This window comes from Papio anubis, chromosome 17 (genome assembly GCF_008728515.1).
Source record: "Papio anubis isolate 15944 chromosome 17, Panubis1.0, whole genome shotgun sequence".
Lineage (NCBI taxonomy): Eukaryota > Metazoa > Chordata > Mammalia > Primates > Cercopithecidae > Papio > Papio anubis.
In genome coordinates this window covers 18,783,465-18,801,299 of record NC_044992.1, presented here as the reverse complement: position 1 = coordinate 18,801,299, position 17,835 = coordinate 18,783,465, and the positions used below count along the sequence as shown (strand labels likewise).

Sequence of the window (17,835 nt, the reverse complement as noted above, 5' to 3'; positions counted from 1 at the left end):
CTCGTGATCCACCCGTCTTGGCCTCCCAAAGTGCTGGGATTACAGGCTTGAGCCACCGCGCCCGGCCACAAAGTTATTGTAAACTGGGTGAAGTGGCACACACTTGTACTCCCAGCCACTCAGGAAGCTTAAGGTGAGAAGATTGCTTGAGCCCAGGAGTTTTGAGACCAGCCTGGGCAATAAGCAAGACCCCAGCTCAAACAAAGAAAAAAAGTTACTGAATTTTTTATTTCTATGGATCATTTTTTGTAGTTTCTTATTCCTTTCACACTTCATCCCACTTTTGATCCCATCTTTTATTTCTTTAGTTTTATTAAATGTGTATTTATTGTCTGATAATTCTACTGTCTACAGTTTTTGTGGACCTGATTCAGCATTTCTTTGTTTCCTCAGATTCAGACTCTTGGTGGCTTGTGATTTTAGTGATTTTTGGCTGTGAACATGTTTCTTGGACTTTTATCTGTGGGAATTCTCTATGTATTCTGTATAAATTAGGTTATTTCAGGTGTTTTGCATTCTCTTTTGCCATGCAGCTGGGGCCTGTGTCACTACCCTTCTGGTACCACTTAAAACTGAATTTTTGTCTTGGGTGCTCGTACTAATCCTATATGAGTGCAGGTTTGTACTTATTGCAGAAATATGATGGTTTTTGATTATGGGGTATTGTCCCAGGTAGGTGCTAGAGTGTTAATTAATATGCTTTCTGTTAATGTGTTGTCCCTGTAAAACCTTCCAAAATTCTGAATTCCAGACTACTACTGGCCCCAAATGTTTCAGATAAGAGAACTGCCTGTATTTGTTTCTGGCTCCCACTGTTTTCCTTACTTTAACACAAGCTCATCTTTTTAAAAAACATTTTGAGGGAATTCAGTATTGGAAAACGTTTCTAACCTGTTTCTGGAAATGGAAGTCCAAAGTCTGTTTCTGTAATTGTTTTTTGAGATGGAGTCTCACTTTGTTACCCAGGCTGGAGTGCAGTGGTGTACTCTCTACTCACTGCAACCTCCACCTCCTGGGTTCAAGCGATTCTCTTGCCTCAGCCCCCTGAGTAGCTGGGATTACAGGTGCCCACCTCCCTGCCTGGCTGATTTTTGTATTTTTAGAAGAGATGGGGTTTCGCCATGTTGGCCAGGCCAGTCTTGAACCCCTGACCTCATGATCTGCCCACCTCGACCTCCCAGAGTGCTGGGATTATGTGTCTGTAATTGTAACACATTTATTGTTTTTGGAAACTGTCTTTGCTTTGGTGGTAATTTTCAATAAAAATAGAAATAGCAGTGGAGTTATTAAAAGACCATTAGTTACATTTGGCCCTTTTTCATTATCTTCAAATGTTATATATAGTAAGTTTGACTTTTTTGAAACATATACTTGTATCAGTTTTAACACATAGATTCCTGTAACTGTCACCACTATAAGGGTAAAGAACAGTTAGTTCCTTCACCTTTCAAGTCAAACCCCACCTCTGTCCCAACACTTGGCAACCACTGATCTGTTCTCCATCTCAGTAGCTTGCCTTTTCTCTTTTTTTTCTTTTTATTTATTTATTTATTTTTTTTTTGAGACAGCGTCTTGCTCTGTCGCCCAGGCTGGAGTGCAGTGAGGCAATCTCGGCTAACTGCAACCTCTGCCTCCTGGGTTCAAGCAATTCTCCTGCCTTAGCCTCCCTCGTAGCTGGGATTATAGGCACGCACCATCATGCCCGGCTAATTTTTTTGTACTTTTAGTAGAAACGGGGTTTCACCCTGTTGGGCAGGCTGATCTCGAACTCTTGACCTCAAGTGATCCACCGGCCTTGGCCTCCCAAAGTGCTGGGATTACAGGCTTGAGCCACTGCGCCCGGTCAGGACTTTTTTTTTTTTTTTTTAAATTTACATTCAACTTGTCATTTTTTTCCTTGTATGGATTGTGCCTTCGGAGTCATACCTGATCAAGGGTCATGAAGATTTTCTCATATGTTTCCTTATAAAAGTATTGTGGTTGGCCAGGCGCGGTGGTTTATGCCTGTAATCCCAGCCCTTTGAGAGGCCCAGGCGGGCAGATTACAAGGTCAGGAGACCAAGACCATCCTGGCTAATGCGGTGAAACCCCGTCTCTACTAAAAATACAAAAAAAATAAATAAATTAGCTGGGCTTGGTGGCGGGCGCCTGTAGTCCCAGCTACTCGGGAGGCTGAGGCAGGAGAATGGCGTGAACCCGGGAGGCGGAGCTTGCAGTGAGCTGAGATTGCGCCACTGCACTCCAGCCTGGGCGACAAAGCTAGACTCCATTTTGAAAAAAAAAAAGTATTATGGTTTCACACTTTACATTTAGATATATATCTTCTTTGAGTTAATGTTGTATAAGTGTGAGGGCTAGGCCAAGTTTTTTGTTTATTTTTACATATGGATGTCTAGTTGTTCTAATACCATTTGTTGAAAAGACAACTTTGACTCCTTTGAATTGCCTTTGTATTTTAGCCATATTTGTCTAGGCCTGTTTTTGGTTTCCGTTTTATGTTTCAAGATGTGTGTGTCTATTCCTTCGTTAATACCACATGGTCTTAATTACTGTATAGTAAGTCTTGAAACTGGGTAATGGTGGCCTTATAAAATGAATTGGTAAGTTTTTATTTTTACTCTATTTCCATTTTCTAGAAGAGATCGTGTAGAATTGGTGTCATTTCTTCTTTAGATATTTGGTTGAATTGGGAAGTGATGCCATCTGGGCCTAGGGTTTTGTTTTTTGTGTGTGAGACAGTCTCACTCTGTCACCCAGGCTGGAGTGCAGTGGTGAGATCTTGGCTTACTGCAACCTCTGCCTCCTAGGTTCAAGTTACCCTCCCGCCTCAGCCTCCCAAGTACCTGGGATTACAAGCGTGTGCCACTATGCCCGACTAATTTTTGTATTTTCAGTGCAGACAGGGTTTCACCATGTTGACCAAGCTGGTCTTGAACTTGTGACCTCAAGTGATTCGCCTACCTTGGCCTCCCAAAGTGTTAGGATTATAGATGTGAGCCACGGTACCTGGCAGGGGCCTAGGGTTTTCTTTCTCAGAGTATTTTAAACTATGAATTCAGGTTATTTAATAGATATAGGAATATTTAAGTTATCTACTTCTTCTTGAGTGAATTTTTACTGTACTTTATGGCCTTTGAGCAATTAATTATATTGAATTGTTGAATTTATGGGCATGTAATTATTTATAGCATTTTTGGTTTGTAGTGGTATCCCTCTTTTATTCCTGGTGTTGGCAATTGTGTCTTGTTTTTCTTTGTCAGATTGTATAGGGATTTATTAGTCTTTTCAAAAAACTAGCTTTTGTTTTCATTTTTCTGTTGTTTTTGTTTTCAATTTCATTGATTTTCTGCTCTTTATTATTTCTTTTCTCCTGCTTGCTTTGGGTTTATTTTACTCTTTTTTTTTTTCTCCCAAGTTACTTAAAGTAGAAACTTAGATTTCTGGTTTGAGACCTTTCTTTTCTAAGATAAGCATTTAATACTGTAAATTTCTTTCTAACCACTGCTTTAGCTATACCCCCACAAATTCTGGTATTTTGAACTGAGCACAAATGAAATGTTCTAATTTCCCTTGAGTCTTCTTCTTTTACCCATGAATTATTTAGAAATATGTTATTTAGTTTGCAAGCAATTGGAGACTTTTTTCCTGTTATTTTTCTACCATTTATTTCTCATTTCACTATATTATGGTCAGAGAATATATTTTGAATGATTTCATTTATTAATTTTTAAAAATAACATTAAAAAATTTTTAATGTGAATATACCACATACAGTGTGAAGAATGTACATTCTGTTTTTGGACAGTTTTCTATAAATGTCAAGTTGATTTAGTTGGTTAATGATGGTATTCAGTTTGTCTTTATACTTGCTGATATTTTGTATGCAATTATATTACTTTATTACTCAGAAGAGTGTTGAACTTTCCAACTACAATTGTTTTTCCAATTTTACTTTCAGCTCTATCTGGTTTTGCTTCACGTATTTTGAGGCTCTGTTGTTAGGTGTGTACATATTTAGGATCGTATCTTCTGGGTGAATTGCATGTTTTATCATTATGTAATTCCCTCTTTATGGTAATTTTTCTTGTTCTGAGATCAGAAATATTTGTTGTCCAATTTATATAGACACTGCAGCTTTCATTTGATTAGTGCTTGCATGGCATATCTTTTTTCGTTTTTTTCCTTTTGACCTACCTTTATAATTCTATTTAAAGGGGGCTTCTTGTAGGCAGCATATAGTTGAGTTGTGTTGTTTATTTATTTATTTTTTGAGACGGAGTTTTGCTCTTGTTGCCCAAGCTGGAGTGCAGTGGAGCAATCCTGGCTCACCGCAACCTCCACCTCCTGGGTTGAAGCGATTTTCCTCCCTCAGCCTCCCGAGTAGCTGGGATTATAGGCACGTGCACCACCCCTGGCTAATTTTTTGTATTTTTGGTAGAAACGGGTTTTCACCATGTTGGCCAGGCTGGTCTTGAACTCCTGACCTCAGGTGATCCACCTGCTTTGACCTCCCAAAGTGCTGGGATTACAGGCGTGAGCCACTGCACCCGGCCGAGTCATGTTATTTTTAATCTTTTCTCACAATATGGGGGTTTTGTTGGTAAATTTAATTATTTTAATATACATTTTAGTATAATTATTTACATTAAATGTAACTGTAACTGTTGCACTGGGAGTATTTATAATGTGTAAATATAATTATTGGTATTAATATAATTTAATTATATTACCCATAATAATATTAATGTCTTTGGATTTAGATTACCAGTTTAGTATATGTTTTATGTTTATTTTCTCTGTTTCCCCCTCCTTGATTTCCCCTTTTTTGCTTTCTTTTGCATTATTTGAATTTTTCCTTAAATTTATTTATTTTACTTACTTATTTATTTTTCTGAGTGATTCTCCTGCCACAGCTCCCAAGTAGCTGGGACTGCAGGCATGTGCCACTACACCCAGCTAATTTTTTTGTATTTTTAGTAGAGACAGGGTTTCACCATATTGGCCAGGCTGGTGTTGAACTCTTGACCTCAGGTGATCCACCTGCCTCGGCCTCCCAAAGTGCTGGGATTGCAGGCATGAGCCACCATGCCCTGCCTTTTTCCAGAATTTATATGTTGAGTTATTGATTGTATCTTTATATAGGCTTTTTAGTGGCTTCTCTAGGAATTACAATATACATATTTTTCACAGTGTACTCACATTTACTATTTTATAACTTCAAGTGGAATGTAGAAAACTTCACCACCATAAAAATAGAGCTAGAGATGAGGTTAAAAAAGAGAGAGAAAAGAAATATAATAAAAATATTTAATAATACCTTTTTTTTTTTTTTTTGAGATGGAGTCTCTCGTTCTGTTACCAGGCTGGAGTGCAGTGGCGTGATCTTGGCTCACTGCAACCTCCACCCGCTGAGTTCAAGCAGTTCTGCCTCAGCCACCTGACTTGCTGGGATTACAGGTGTGCACTACCATGCCCAGCTAATTTTTATATTTTTAGTAGAGATGGAGTTTCACTATGTTGGCCAGTCTGGTCTCGATCTCTTGACCTCGTGATCTGCCCTCCTCAGCCTCCCAAAGTGCTGGGATTACAGGCGTGATCCACCGCGCCCGACTAAGTCTTTAAATATTTTTTTTTTTGACATTGCACTTTTTCTCTTTTCCTTCTAGGATTTTAGTAACCCAAATGTTAGTTTTGTTATTGTTTGGCAGGTTCTTTTGGCCTTATTTACTTCTTTAAATTCTTTTTTCCTGTTGTTCAACTTTGAAAATTTCTATTCATCTGTCTTCAAAGTCACTGGTTCTTTCCCCTGTCATTTCCATTCTGTTATTGAGTCTTTGTAGTGAATTTTAAATTTTGTTTATTATGTTTTTTAGTTCTAAAATTTCTTTTTTTGTGTATGTCAAAATTTTTTTTTTTTTTTTTTTTGAGACGGAGTCTCGCTCTGACGCCCAGGCTGGAGTGCGGTGGCCGGATCTCAGCTCACTGCAAGCTCCGCCTCCTGGGTTTACGCCATTCTCCTGCCTCAGCCTCCCGAGTAACTGGGACTACAGGCGCTCGCCATCTCGCCCGGCTAGTTTTTTGTATTTTTTAGTAGAGACAGGGTTTCACCGTGTTAGCCAGGATGGTCTCGATCTCCTGACCTCGTGATCCGCCCGTCTCGGCCTCCCAAAGTGCTGGGATTACAGGCTTGAGCCACCGCGCCCGGCCTTGTGTGTGTCTTTTACTTTCCTCTTGAAACTCTTATCATTTGTTTCAAGAGTGACTTTATTTCTTAGAGCATGGTTTTAGTAGCTACTTAAAATTTGTTTTATAATCCCACCATATGTGTCCTCTTGATTGTCTTTTCTCTTGTGAGATAATGGGATTTTCTGGTTCTTTGTATGACAATTAATTTTGGTTTGTATCTTGGACAGTTTGACTTATGTTACATGATTCTGAATCTTATTTAAATCCTGTGGAAAATACTGAAGTTTTTGCTTTAACAAGCAGTTGACTTATTTAGGTTCAGGCCACAAATTCCAACCAGCATTCTGTAGGCTCTGGTTCCATCATCAGTTCAGTTTTGTATCTTATCGGCTTATATGCCTTTTTGTGTCCAGTCTGGGACCTGGCCAATGGGCAGGTCCCAAAGCCTTTGTATACTCTCAGAAGCAGGGCCATGCACACCCAGCTCACGAGTGGCCCCAGGAGTGCACATACAACTATACGTTTTCACGGGCTCCTTCTTTTCTATAATGTCCCTGACACTTTCTGCCTCCTGAGAACCTCCCTTTATCCCTTTCCTGTTGTCTGGCTAGAAAGTCAGGGCTTTAGATTCCCTATACTTCAGCACACTTCCTGTAGTTATGTCACCCTCTGTGGCCAAGACTTCTCTTCTTCCTCTTGGGACTGCAGTTTCTCTTGTCAGAAAGTAGGATTCTTGGAGCTGCTGTCATTGCTGCTATGGCTGCTCTGATACTGCCTGGGAGTCAAAGGAGAACGGAACAAAACACAACCACCCAGGGGATTTCCTCCACTCTCTTTAATCCGTGAGAACCCTCTTTCCTGTTCCTCAGACCAGAAATAGAGGGCCTCTCTTGGAACTTCTTCTTTGTGCATCTAGTGTGCAGTTACAGCTTTTGAGTCCAGGCCAGGAGGTGCTGGACAAACTTGTCAGGAGTATGGAGGTACTGCGAGTTCTGGTTACTTTTCTCAGCCTACCTGATTCCAAGTCCTTGGATACATTTGTCCACTGTTGTTAGTTGCATTCCATGGGAGAGACAGAAGAGTGTGCTTATTTCGTCTTGACCTACTTATTAGGATTTCAAATCAAATCAAAGGATGATATTCTCTATATTAATTTGCTGTTTTCCCTTTAGCAAGCACATTAGGAAGATAATACTTTAACACCGCCTGTGGTGGTTTCTGTCATAATTGTTAATACTTACTTTTTTTTTTTGGAGACGGAGTCTCGCTCTGTCGCCCAGGCTGGAGTACAGTGATGCCATCTCGGCTAACTGCAAGCTCTGCCTCCCGGGTTCATGCCATTCTCCTGGCCTCAGCCTCCCAAGTAGCTGGGACTGCAGGCTCCTGCCACCACGCCCAGCTAATGTTTTTTAGCAGAGGTGGGGTTTCACCGTGTTAGCCAGGTTGGTCTCGATCTCCTGACCTCGTGATCCACCTGTCTCGGCCTCCCAAAGTGCTGGGATTACAGGTGTGAGCCACCGCGCCCAGCCAATTATTAATACTTTCATTGTATTAAAACCTCTTGAACTCCAGAAGATAGCTTTATAGTAACATCTCTTATATTTGCATATAAAATTTGTCTGGAGCCTAGAAATTCTTACTCTCTCTTCTCCTGGTAGTTCTAGCTCCCGTTTTTCATAAAGAATGGATAATCTCTTTCTTGAATAAACCTTTTCATATTTGCATATATCACTACTCTTGGATGGCCTAGAATTTCTTGAATATATCCTTGTTACTCCTTTTACCAATGAACAGATTTGTAATGGCCTACTACTTTTGTAACTGAAAATCAATACAAAGAACTCAAAATCAGTGTATAATTTCTTTTGACTAAATTCTTTAGGATACAGTGATGCTTTGTACTTGGTATTTGAATAGATACTAAGCTTAATTTTAGGGTCTTGCTTTATGCAGAGAGGTGGAAGTTAACAAAATAATTTCTTCTGTACTGACTTTGATAAATTTACTAATCTTGCATTTTGCCTAGAACACATACTCCTTCATAGCCCTTTACCTGACTGCCTGATGGTCTTTTAGGAATAGGCCTGCCCATCGTGTCTTGAGGTGGAGCCCCACTCCCATTGCTTATCTTCTCTGCTTTAAGCTGTCTTTCTGTCTTTATCTTCAGACATCTTCCCTCTGCCTAAGGAGAATTCCTGACCTCAAAATTTTTCATAAAGATATTGCTAACAATTTAAGATAACAGGAAAACGTGGTAATATATGTAGTAAATTCATTCTTTCAACAGGTCTTTGTGGTAAGTTCATTCTTTTAGCAAATGTTTATTAAGCACTTTTTTTATATGCCGAGACACCAGCGGTACAGTAATAAATGGAATAATCACAAGCTGAGCATTCAGCAAAATTTTTGTCCATTGCATGAATTTATAGTCTAAAGAATTTGTTACCTTCAATACTTTAATTGTTCTAACAGATTTATACTTCAAACTGTTACTTCATGTGCCCTGAAACTGTCATACCACGGCTTGACAAATCGGTGATCTAAAATATATCCATTTTGGGCCGGGCACAGTGGCTCATGCCTGTAACCCCCAGCACTTTGGGAGGCCGAGGCAGGCAGATCACTTGAGGTCAAGAGTTCCAGACCAGCCTGGCCAAAATGGCAAAACCTGGTCTCTACTAAAAATACAAAAAAATTAGCCAGTCATTGTGGTGCATGCCTGTAATTCCAGGTACTTCGGAGGCTAAGGCAGGAGAATTGCTTGAACCTGGGAGACGAGGTTGCAGTGAGTCGGGATCGCGCCACTGTACTTCAGCCTGGCTGACAGAGCGAGATTCTGTCTCAAAAAATAACATAGATCCATTCAAATAGATCATTCTAGTTATCTGACCTCACAGTTTCCTAAAAGGCACTTTAAAAAAAAAAAAAAAAAAAACAGGATATTTTAAGCAATTTCTCTATAGAGTATTGTAGGAATTGGGCTGGGCACAGTGGCTCATGCCTGTAATCCCAGCACTTTGGGAGGCCGAGGCGGGCGGATCACGAGGTCAGGAGATCGAGACCATCCTGGCTAACATGGTGAAACCCCGTCTCTACTAAAAGTACAAAAAAATTAGCCTGGTGTGGTGGCGGGCACCTGTAATCCCAGCTACTCGGGAGGCTGAGGCAGGAGAATGGCGTGACCCCAGGAGGCAGAGCTGACAGTGAGTCGAGATTGTGCCACTGCACTCCAGCCTGGGCAACAGAGCAAGACTCCATCTCAAAAAAAAAAGAAAAAGAGTATTGTAGGAAGTGGACCCAAAGCATTTATTTTAATCTAGTGTTTATTGAGTTAATTTTTAAAACGTATTTTATTATTTTTTAAAATGTTTTAAAATGTTTTAATGTTCTTTTATTCTTAAACAAATGAAAACTTTCTGTATCTGAAAGAAGGATGTGACCTAGTTCTGTTTCTGAAATATAGTTAATGTGTTATTTAAGAGTATTAATACTTCTTCCAATGGTTTTAATCCCCAGAAAATAAATATGCATTAATATCTAGATAAATTCTTACTGCATTTATCTGGGATTGGCAGGTGTTTTTGACTAAATGGGAAAGCAAGCATTTACAAACAACCAGGTTCTGATTTTAAAGCTTTTGGGCAGACATTTTTTGCTTAGTAATTTGCTCATAATAGCCATACAATAAATATTTGTGGCCGGGCGTGGGGGCTCACTCCTGAAATCCCTTCCCTTTGGGAGGCCAAGGTGGGCAGATCACTTGTGGCTAGGAGTTTGAGGCCAGCCTGGCCAACGTGATGAAACCCCGTCTCTACTAAAAATATGAAAATTAGCAAGTGTGTGTCGTCTCAGCTACTCGGGAGACAGAGGCAGGAATATTGAGATATCTGTGGTGTTATCTATTTCTGCTGATAATTGTTGATCCTCTTCAAATAGGACACAAACAAGATCAATTTTTTTTTACTCGTAAATTGATGTGGATAGTCTGCTGCTGCCGACTTCATGTACCTTATCCCTCTTAAACCGCTGATTCCTTTGAGGCATTGTCCCCATAAACTTTTGGTAAAGCATCAATAATTTTATCATTCATCCACCCAAGCTTCACTGTAAATTTGATGTTTATTCTTCTATTTTAGCAGAATTCATGTTGCTCCAATAGGGGCTGTCTTCAAACTGGTGTTTTCTCCTTCTTAGTGCCTCAAAGTAGATCCTGTTCAGATATAACAGGTTAATATGAGTTTATTTTGGTGTAAAAGTACTTTGAAATTCATGCATAGTTTTTTCATCATATGCATTTTCCATAGCTTTGAACATCCCCATGTAACTCTCCTCTTCCACAAACCAAACAATGAAAAAGCACCTCCGTGATGGAAGTTCATTTTGCAATAGGAACTCACAGTGATCTAAGCCCTGCTATTCATGAATATAATTCGTTACTGGAGGCCGGGCGCAGTGGCTCATGCCTGTAATCCCAGCACTTTGGGAGACTGAGGCGGGTGAATCACGAGGTCAGGAGATCAAGACCATCCTGGCCAATATGGTGAAACCCCATCTCTACTAAAAGATACAAAAAATTAGCTGGGCCTGGTGGCGGGCGCCTGTAGTCCCAGCTACTCAGGAGGCTGAGGCAGGAGAATGGCGTGAACCCGGGAGGCGGCGCTTACAGTGAGTCCAGATCGCGCCACTGCACTCCAGCCTGGGTGACAGAGCGAGACTCTGTCTCAAAAAAAAAAAAAAAAAAAAAAATTCATTACTGGAGTCTAAGTGGCTTTTTGATTTTTGAAGTTCTCTTCTCCCCTTGCAGGTATAGAACAAGATGCAGTGAATACTTTTACCAAATATATATCTCCAGATGCTGCTAAACCAATACCAATTACAGAAGCAATGAGAAATGACATCATAGGTAAGCAATGCTTGAAACTGTGGCAAGAAAAAAAAACAACAAAAAAACAAAAAATGCACAGAACTGACAATTTTGGTTACTGACTAATTTTTTCTTAACATGGAATTTAACAGTTCCCTTCCTAATTTGTTTTCTGAGTATTTTTTATGTCAGATTATAGCTCACTTTAAAAGTTTCTCGGCTGCAGTTGGCGCCAGGGTTTTTGCCTGGGCCGGGAGGGCTGCGGTGTAGTGGGTGCTCTGGCCTGGCCACTGCTGAGCAGCCGGGCTGGCGGGCGGCTACGCACACTGGCACAGACCACCAGACGGACTGGCTGGCAGCCCCGCACCGGTGCACAAAGTGGGCGGGACAGAAACTTCTGGGGTTGGAAGTCCAGTGAGGCTAAAGGCCAGTGCCAAAGTCTCCAGGCATCAGGGCTGCAGCCCAGGAGTCTCAAGACCAGCGGACAACTGGATGGCCAGACAGTTGTCTCAGTGGTGGCCTCTCTGTCTCAGGGCTTCATCCCACTCCTCAGTGGGCCTGACCTCCCGTCTACCTGCGTTAGCCAGAGCCATCACATGGCCCGTGACTTGCCATTTTTTGCCAGTTGATTGTGCCACACACAATGTCATTTCTGTGTCATTTGGCACAGCTGGAGGTGCAAGGAGGAGGGCAGCCTCATGTCCAGTCCCAGTTTCAAGTAACTTTATTCTTCTGAATAAAGACAATTTGCTAACTTTACCAAAAAAAAAAAAAAAGTTTTTCTTATATGTTGGACCCAAATTCTTAGACTTCGACCTAAATAACAATGACAGCAAGAACAGTAAATAGTACACATTTATTGAACACTCACTGTGTCCCAGACAATATTCCAAGCACTTTCTGTGGATAAACTCTTTAACTTCTAAAGAACTTTGTGGGATAAATACAGTTATTTTATAGATGAAGAAACTGAAGCACAGAGAAGTTAAGTACTTTGTCCAAGGTAACAGCTCAGACATGGCGGAGTCAGGGTTTGAAACTAGACCCTCACATACCTTAACTGCTGTGCTGTGGCAGTGTTTTTCATACTGTAGGTTGGGACCGACCTTCTCCTATGCCCTCATCCCCTACCAAAATAAACATATATATATATGTTAGTGTATATAGATATGTTAGTGTGTATATATATGTTAGTATATATATATGTTAGTGTGTATATATATGTATATACACACTAGAATAAAAAAATTAAAGTGTCTCAGAGTAGTAAGGACAAACATCATTTCAGAAAAATGTTTTCATTATATATACATGTATGTATGTGTATGCTGATTCAACAAATATATTTCTGTATAAGTTATAGCAAAATAGTTTGAAAGCTTTTACTGTATTTTATCAGGAAGACCTTAGGTGAACATATATTCACAGATAAAAGAGGTTTATTTATTCGTTCAATAAATATTACATTCTCATAAGTCCTAATATTATGTATTTTTATTTTTCAAAAAAGTTAGTATTTGTGATTTATGTAATAAAACTTGTTCTTGCACTTCTAGCAGGTCTGTCCCTATGTGGGGCTTCTTTAATCTTACTGTGGGTACTTTGCACTCACTCACTACTGGAGACAGCAAGACCCCTGTTAGTCTCAGCTGTGTTTCTTAAATTGGCCCACTGTACCTTCCAGTTAGCTATTGTGGGGTCCATCTCATGTTCCCTCCATTTTCCTTTTCTTTCTCCCAGACAGATACCTATAACAGCTATAACATAGGCCTGGTGGCTGTTGGTGGCTTATCCCTATCTGCTTGTATTTAAGGGGTGGTGTTTCACTGAGTTTTGCTGACAGATGTTGTCATGAGATTTGAGTTTTTCTGTGTTGTTGCTCTGTTTTTATGTGAGAATTTGCTGCTACCATTGTCGCTAGACCAGCTTTTCCTAGTAATACAACAGGGATGTTCTGACTGATTAGAGTTTGCCTGTTTGAAGAATTGGTTGGCTAGTGACTTTTTTGAGGGGAGTCTGTACCAGTTAATAGCCTCACTGGTGTGAGGATGAAAAGGAAAGAGTTTCAAGTCAAATAAAACACTTAAAAATGAAACCACACTGCAACTCTCTTTCTTTTACTTAAGCTTAATCAAATTAATGATGATGTAATCCCATGAAGGAGAAGTCTGCTTAAGGATCAAGTTGATAACGTTTTGTGATCAAGGGATTTGAGAAAACCTCTATCCCAGTGTCTATCATTATATATTTTAGGATGTTAATTACCTGTATGGCTTTAGGCAAGTCATTTTTCCTCCTTGAGCCTCATTCTTAATCCTGGCCAAATTATTTGTCTCCTCTTGCTGCAGTTGTACTATTTGAATATAGCCGTCCTTCAAGTGAGTTTTATTCAAAGGAGCCTTCACTTCAGCACTTACTGTGTATCCAACTTGCATAGTCTTGTTTTAAATGTTATCCTTGGGTTTTTGGCTTTGCTCTCTAATTACTGTTTTTATGTGAGGATTTAGAGTGATCCAGAAGCTATACTTCCACTACCTCCTTCATCTTCCACAAATCTTTAAAGTGGTAGAATTTTAAAAAACTTTGAAGGTACAGCTGACAGAATTTGCTAATGGTTTGGAAGTGAGTAGTATGAGAGGGAAAAAAAGGAATAAAGCATGACTGCATTTTTTTTGTTTGTTTAAGCGATTCCCCTGCCTCAGCCTCCCAAGTAGCTGGGACTACAGGCTCTTGCCACCACCCCCAGCTAATTTTTTTTTTTTTTTTTGTATTTTAGTAGAAACGGAGTTTCACCGTGTTGGCCAGGATGGTCTCCATCTCCTGACCTCGTAATCCACCTACCTTGGCCTCCCAAAGTGCTGAGGTTACAGGCATGAGCCACCCCACCCGACTGCATGACTCCATTTTTTAAAAAACTGAATACCTGGAATTGTAGGGTTGTCATTTATAAGATGAAAAGACTGTAGGAGTAATGGCTTATGAGGAAAATCAGGAGTTTGGTTTTAGACATCCAAATGGTGAATGTCAAGTAGGTAATTGCACACCTACATTAGGATTTTATGGCAGTGGCCCGGGTTGGAGACACGTGTTTGGAAGTCATTAGCATATAGATGGATTTAGAGCTGCAAGACTAGATAACATTACCATAGGAGTAAGTGTAATGAGGGAAGATGAGGTCTAAGGACTGAGCCCTGACATTCTGTCAGATGGGGAAGAACTAGCAAAGGACACTTAGGCCCTCTTATGACAATGGTATATCAAGAAGTAGTTTTCTTCAGGAAGCCAAGTAAGAAAAATGTTTCTGGGAGGAAATGAAGCTGAGATAAGTAAGACGAATACTGGAATTGAATGGATTTGACAACCCATCGTACACTAGTTATCTTAATTACAGTGGGCCATTTTAGACGAAACTTAATTGGAGGAGTCTTAAGAGAGAATAGGAGGAGTGGAACCAGCGAGTATTGACAACTCTTATGTGGCATGTTCCTCTAAAGTTGAGCTGGAAGGTGATGTTAATCAAGTGTGCACTGGGGGCAGTGGTGCACACCTGTAATTTCAGCACTTTGGCAGGCCAGGGAGGTTGGATCACTTGAGCCCAGGAGTTTGAGACTAGCCTGGGCAACATAGTGAAACCCCATCTCTACCAAAAAAAAATAATACTACAAAAATTTTTCAGGCATGGTGGTGCATACCTGTAGTCTCAGCTATTAGGAAGGCTGAGGTGGCAGGATCACTTGAGCCCCAGGAGGTCGTGGCTGCAGTGAGCCAAGATCATGCCACTGCACTTCAGCCTGGGTGACAGAGGCAGACCCTGTCTCAAAAAAAAAGGCGGGGGGGAGGGGGGCAATGGTTTTTAATTTTGTTTTTAAGGTAAGATGTATTATAAGCATATAAGGTGTGTTACAGCATACGAACAGGTATACATGTATAACATGCAGTCCACACAGCTGATAGGAATGAGGCAGTAGTGAAGGAGAAGTTGATGTAGGAGAGGGGACAGTTGTTACAGGAAAGAAGTCTGGAGGCAAAAGGGATGACTTCTAGTGCTCACATAAAATATTGCTTAGATGGGAGCAAGGACAGTTTATCTGGAGTCACAGGAAAGAATGCAGTACATGGGTGGAGATGCAGGTGAGTTGAAAGATGTGAGAGACGATGGAAATAATTTTCTGATTGCTTCTATATTCTCACTGAAGCAGGAAGCAAAGTTCTCAGCAAAGAGAACAGGAGAAAGAGGTGTTGAATATTTGAGAAAGGAGATGTACTGTAGAAAAACAAAACAAAACAAAACTCAGTTTCTCCTGAACTCTCACAAAACAGAACCTTTCCATGACCCTAGTTGTGTGGGGGTTTTCCCTGTCAACTATCAATTCTGCAGATGATTCTCCAGTGACCCCTCCAACTGGGTGTCCTCTAAGTCAGTTCAGTTCTCACACGATCTACCTGGAGATAGCATCAGATCCCACAGATTGAGGACTCTGTCCCACAAGACTGCCCCCACTTCAGATGCCAGTCTGAAGCCCAAGTTGTGGCCTGTGCTTCTGACCGGCCTTCTATAAATTGGAGTTCCCACAGTCCCCTCCTTGGGTTCAATAAATTTGCTAGAGCAGCTGTCAGAACTCAGGGAAATGCTTTACTTATATTTACCCATTTATTATAAAGGATATTACAAAGGATACAGATTGAACAGGCAGATGGAAGAGATGCATGGGCAAGGTATGGGAGAGGGGGCACAGCTTCCATGCCCTCTCCAGGTCATACCACCCTCCAAGAACCTCTACAGATTTAGCTATTCAGAAGCCCCCCTCCCCATTCTGTCCTTTTGGTTTTTTTGTGGAGACTTCATTATATAGGCATAATTGATCGTTGGCTATTGGTGATCAGCTCAACCTTTAGTCCCCTCCTTCTGGGAGGTTGGTGGGTAGGGCTGAAAGTCCCAACCCTGTAATTCTGCCTTGGTCTTTCTGGTGATTAGCCCTCATCCTAAAGCTCTTTAAAGGCCACCTGCCATTAGTCATCTCATTAGCACTCAAAAGAATCCAGTGATTTCATGAATTTTAGGAGCTGTATGCTAAGAAACTGGCTAAAAAGGCCAGTTGCAATGGCTCAGGCCTGTAATCCCAGCACTTTGGGAGGCTGAGGCAGGGGGATCGTTTGAGGCCATGAGATCAAAACCAGCCTAGTCAACATAGTGAGACCCCCCTTACAAAATACTTAAAAATTGGCCAGGCGTGGTAGCGCTTGTCTGTAGTCCCAGCTACTCAGAAGGCTGAGGATCACTGAGCCTGGGAGTTCAAGGCAGCAGTGAGCCATGATCGTGCCACTGACTCCAGCTTGTCTCAGAAGAAAAGGGGGGAAAAAAAAACTGGGCAAAGAATAAATAACATATTTCACAATATCACAGATTTGTATTGTCTAGGAAAGTGAATGTGAACAAACCACGACACTAGTATGATCCCTGGTTTTCATGAAGGCCCCACTAAAGTCATGAACACAAAGTGAGACTAGGCATCGTGTTATATGGTTTTTCCAGCCATGTTTAACAGTTAGCCAAAGAGCTTATTGTTTTGCTGCAGTTTATTTAGGCAGTTCCTTATTTTAGCACATTTCATGTTTTAAAATTTCTACCAATAACATTTTGATAAACTTTTTTACAGATGACTTCACAAATACATAATTTTTTAAGCTACAATCCTAGAAATAGAATTGCTCATTGAAAGGGTATGTTCGTTTTTAAAGCTATGCTAGAAACTGCCAAATTGCCTTCAGAAAAAGGTGTTTATATCCCCACTAACACTAGTGTCAGTTTTCCTGTGCCCTTGCTCAAGTATGCATATTATTAAAAACAATGTTGTACCAGTTTACTAGACAAAAGGTGCAGTGCCTCCTTATTCTGATCTGATTACTAGTGAGTATGTGTATCTTTTCACGTTGGTCATTTTATGTTTGTTCCTTTGTGGGTTGTCATGTCCTTTGCTCATTTTTCTTTTGGGACATTTCTTAGTAGTTTATAAGAGCTCTTGGTATTTTAATGATAGTAATCTTTTAACTGTCATGCATGCTGCAAATCTTTTTTCTGTTTGTTTGCCTTTGTATTTTGTTTTTGGAGTGTTTCAATGTCTAGGAAATAATTTTATGTTGTTAAATCTTTTGATTTCTGCTTTTGCGTATGTACTTCAAAAGACTTTCTCCTTCAAGGTCAAGTGTTACCTGTATTTTCTTTTAGTTCTATTTAAAACCTCTTAATTTACGTACCTATGCTGTTAACTCCCAAGTTCATTCACAAGTATGTATAGTTTGAATTTAGTGGCAATTTAATTATTTACGACTTCTTTTACAGCAAAGATTTGTGGAGAAGATGGACAGGTGGATCCCAACTGTTTCGTTTTGGCACAGTCCATAGTCTTTAGTGCAATGGAGCAAGAGTAAGTTAGTTCATATTTTCACATTGTGCATCCTAGGGAATTTGGGTTCATTGTTAGGAATGGGCTTCACTTAGCTAAAAACGAAGTATTTTTGAGGATTTAAATATTTTGGATATTTACAGGAACATATAAGGCATACTCTATCTTGATTAATAGTTTCTTTTAAATATAAATTATGTGAACTCTTAAAATTTTAATTTTCGTTTTCAATGTTAGCATTTCCTAAGTTAAAATCATTTGTTTTTAGTTCTGAAATCATTTGGGGAGTGATTGAGGCTGTAGTGATTGTGACTATTAGAATTGGTTTATTTATTGAAATAGTGCATGTCTTCAGATGGCTCTCCTAATTTGTTAGGCTTT

At 40.2% G+C, this 17,835-nt stretch overlaps 1 protein-coding gene across 4 annotated transcripts in view; it reads left to right on the top strand.

The window, feature by feature from the left end:
- AKAP10 (A-kinase anchoring protein 10) overlaps positions 1–17,835 on the top strand; it is a 91,181-nt gene that overhangs the window by 34,490 nt on the left and 38,856 nt on the right. For all 4 annotated transcript variants that reach the window (XM_031657417.1, XM_003912461.3, XM_031657416.1 and 1 more), the window contains exons 5-6: positions 10,991–11,089; positions 17,391–17,475. In XM_031657417.1, the coding sequence (XP_031513277.1) occupies positions 10,991–11,089; positions 17,391–17,475 (184 nt within the window). The remainder of the gene's footprint in view (positions 1–10,990; positions 11,090–17,390; positions 17,476–17,835) is intronic.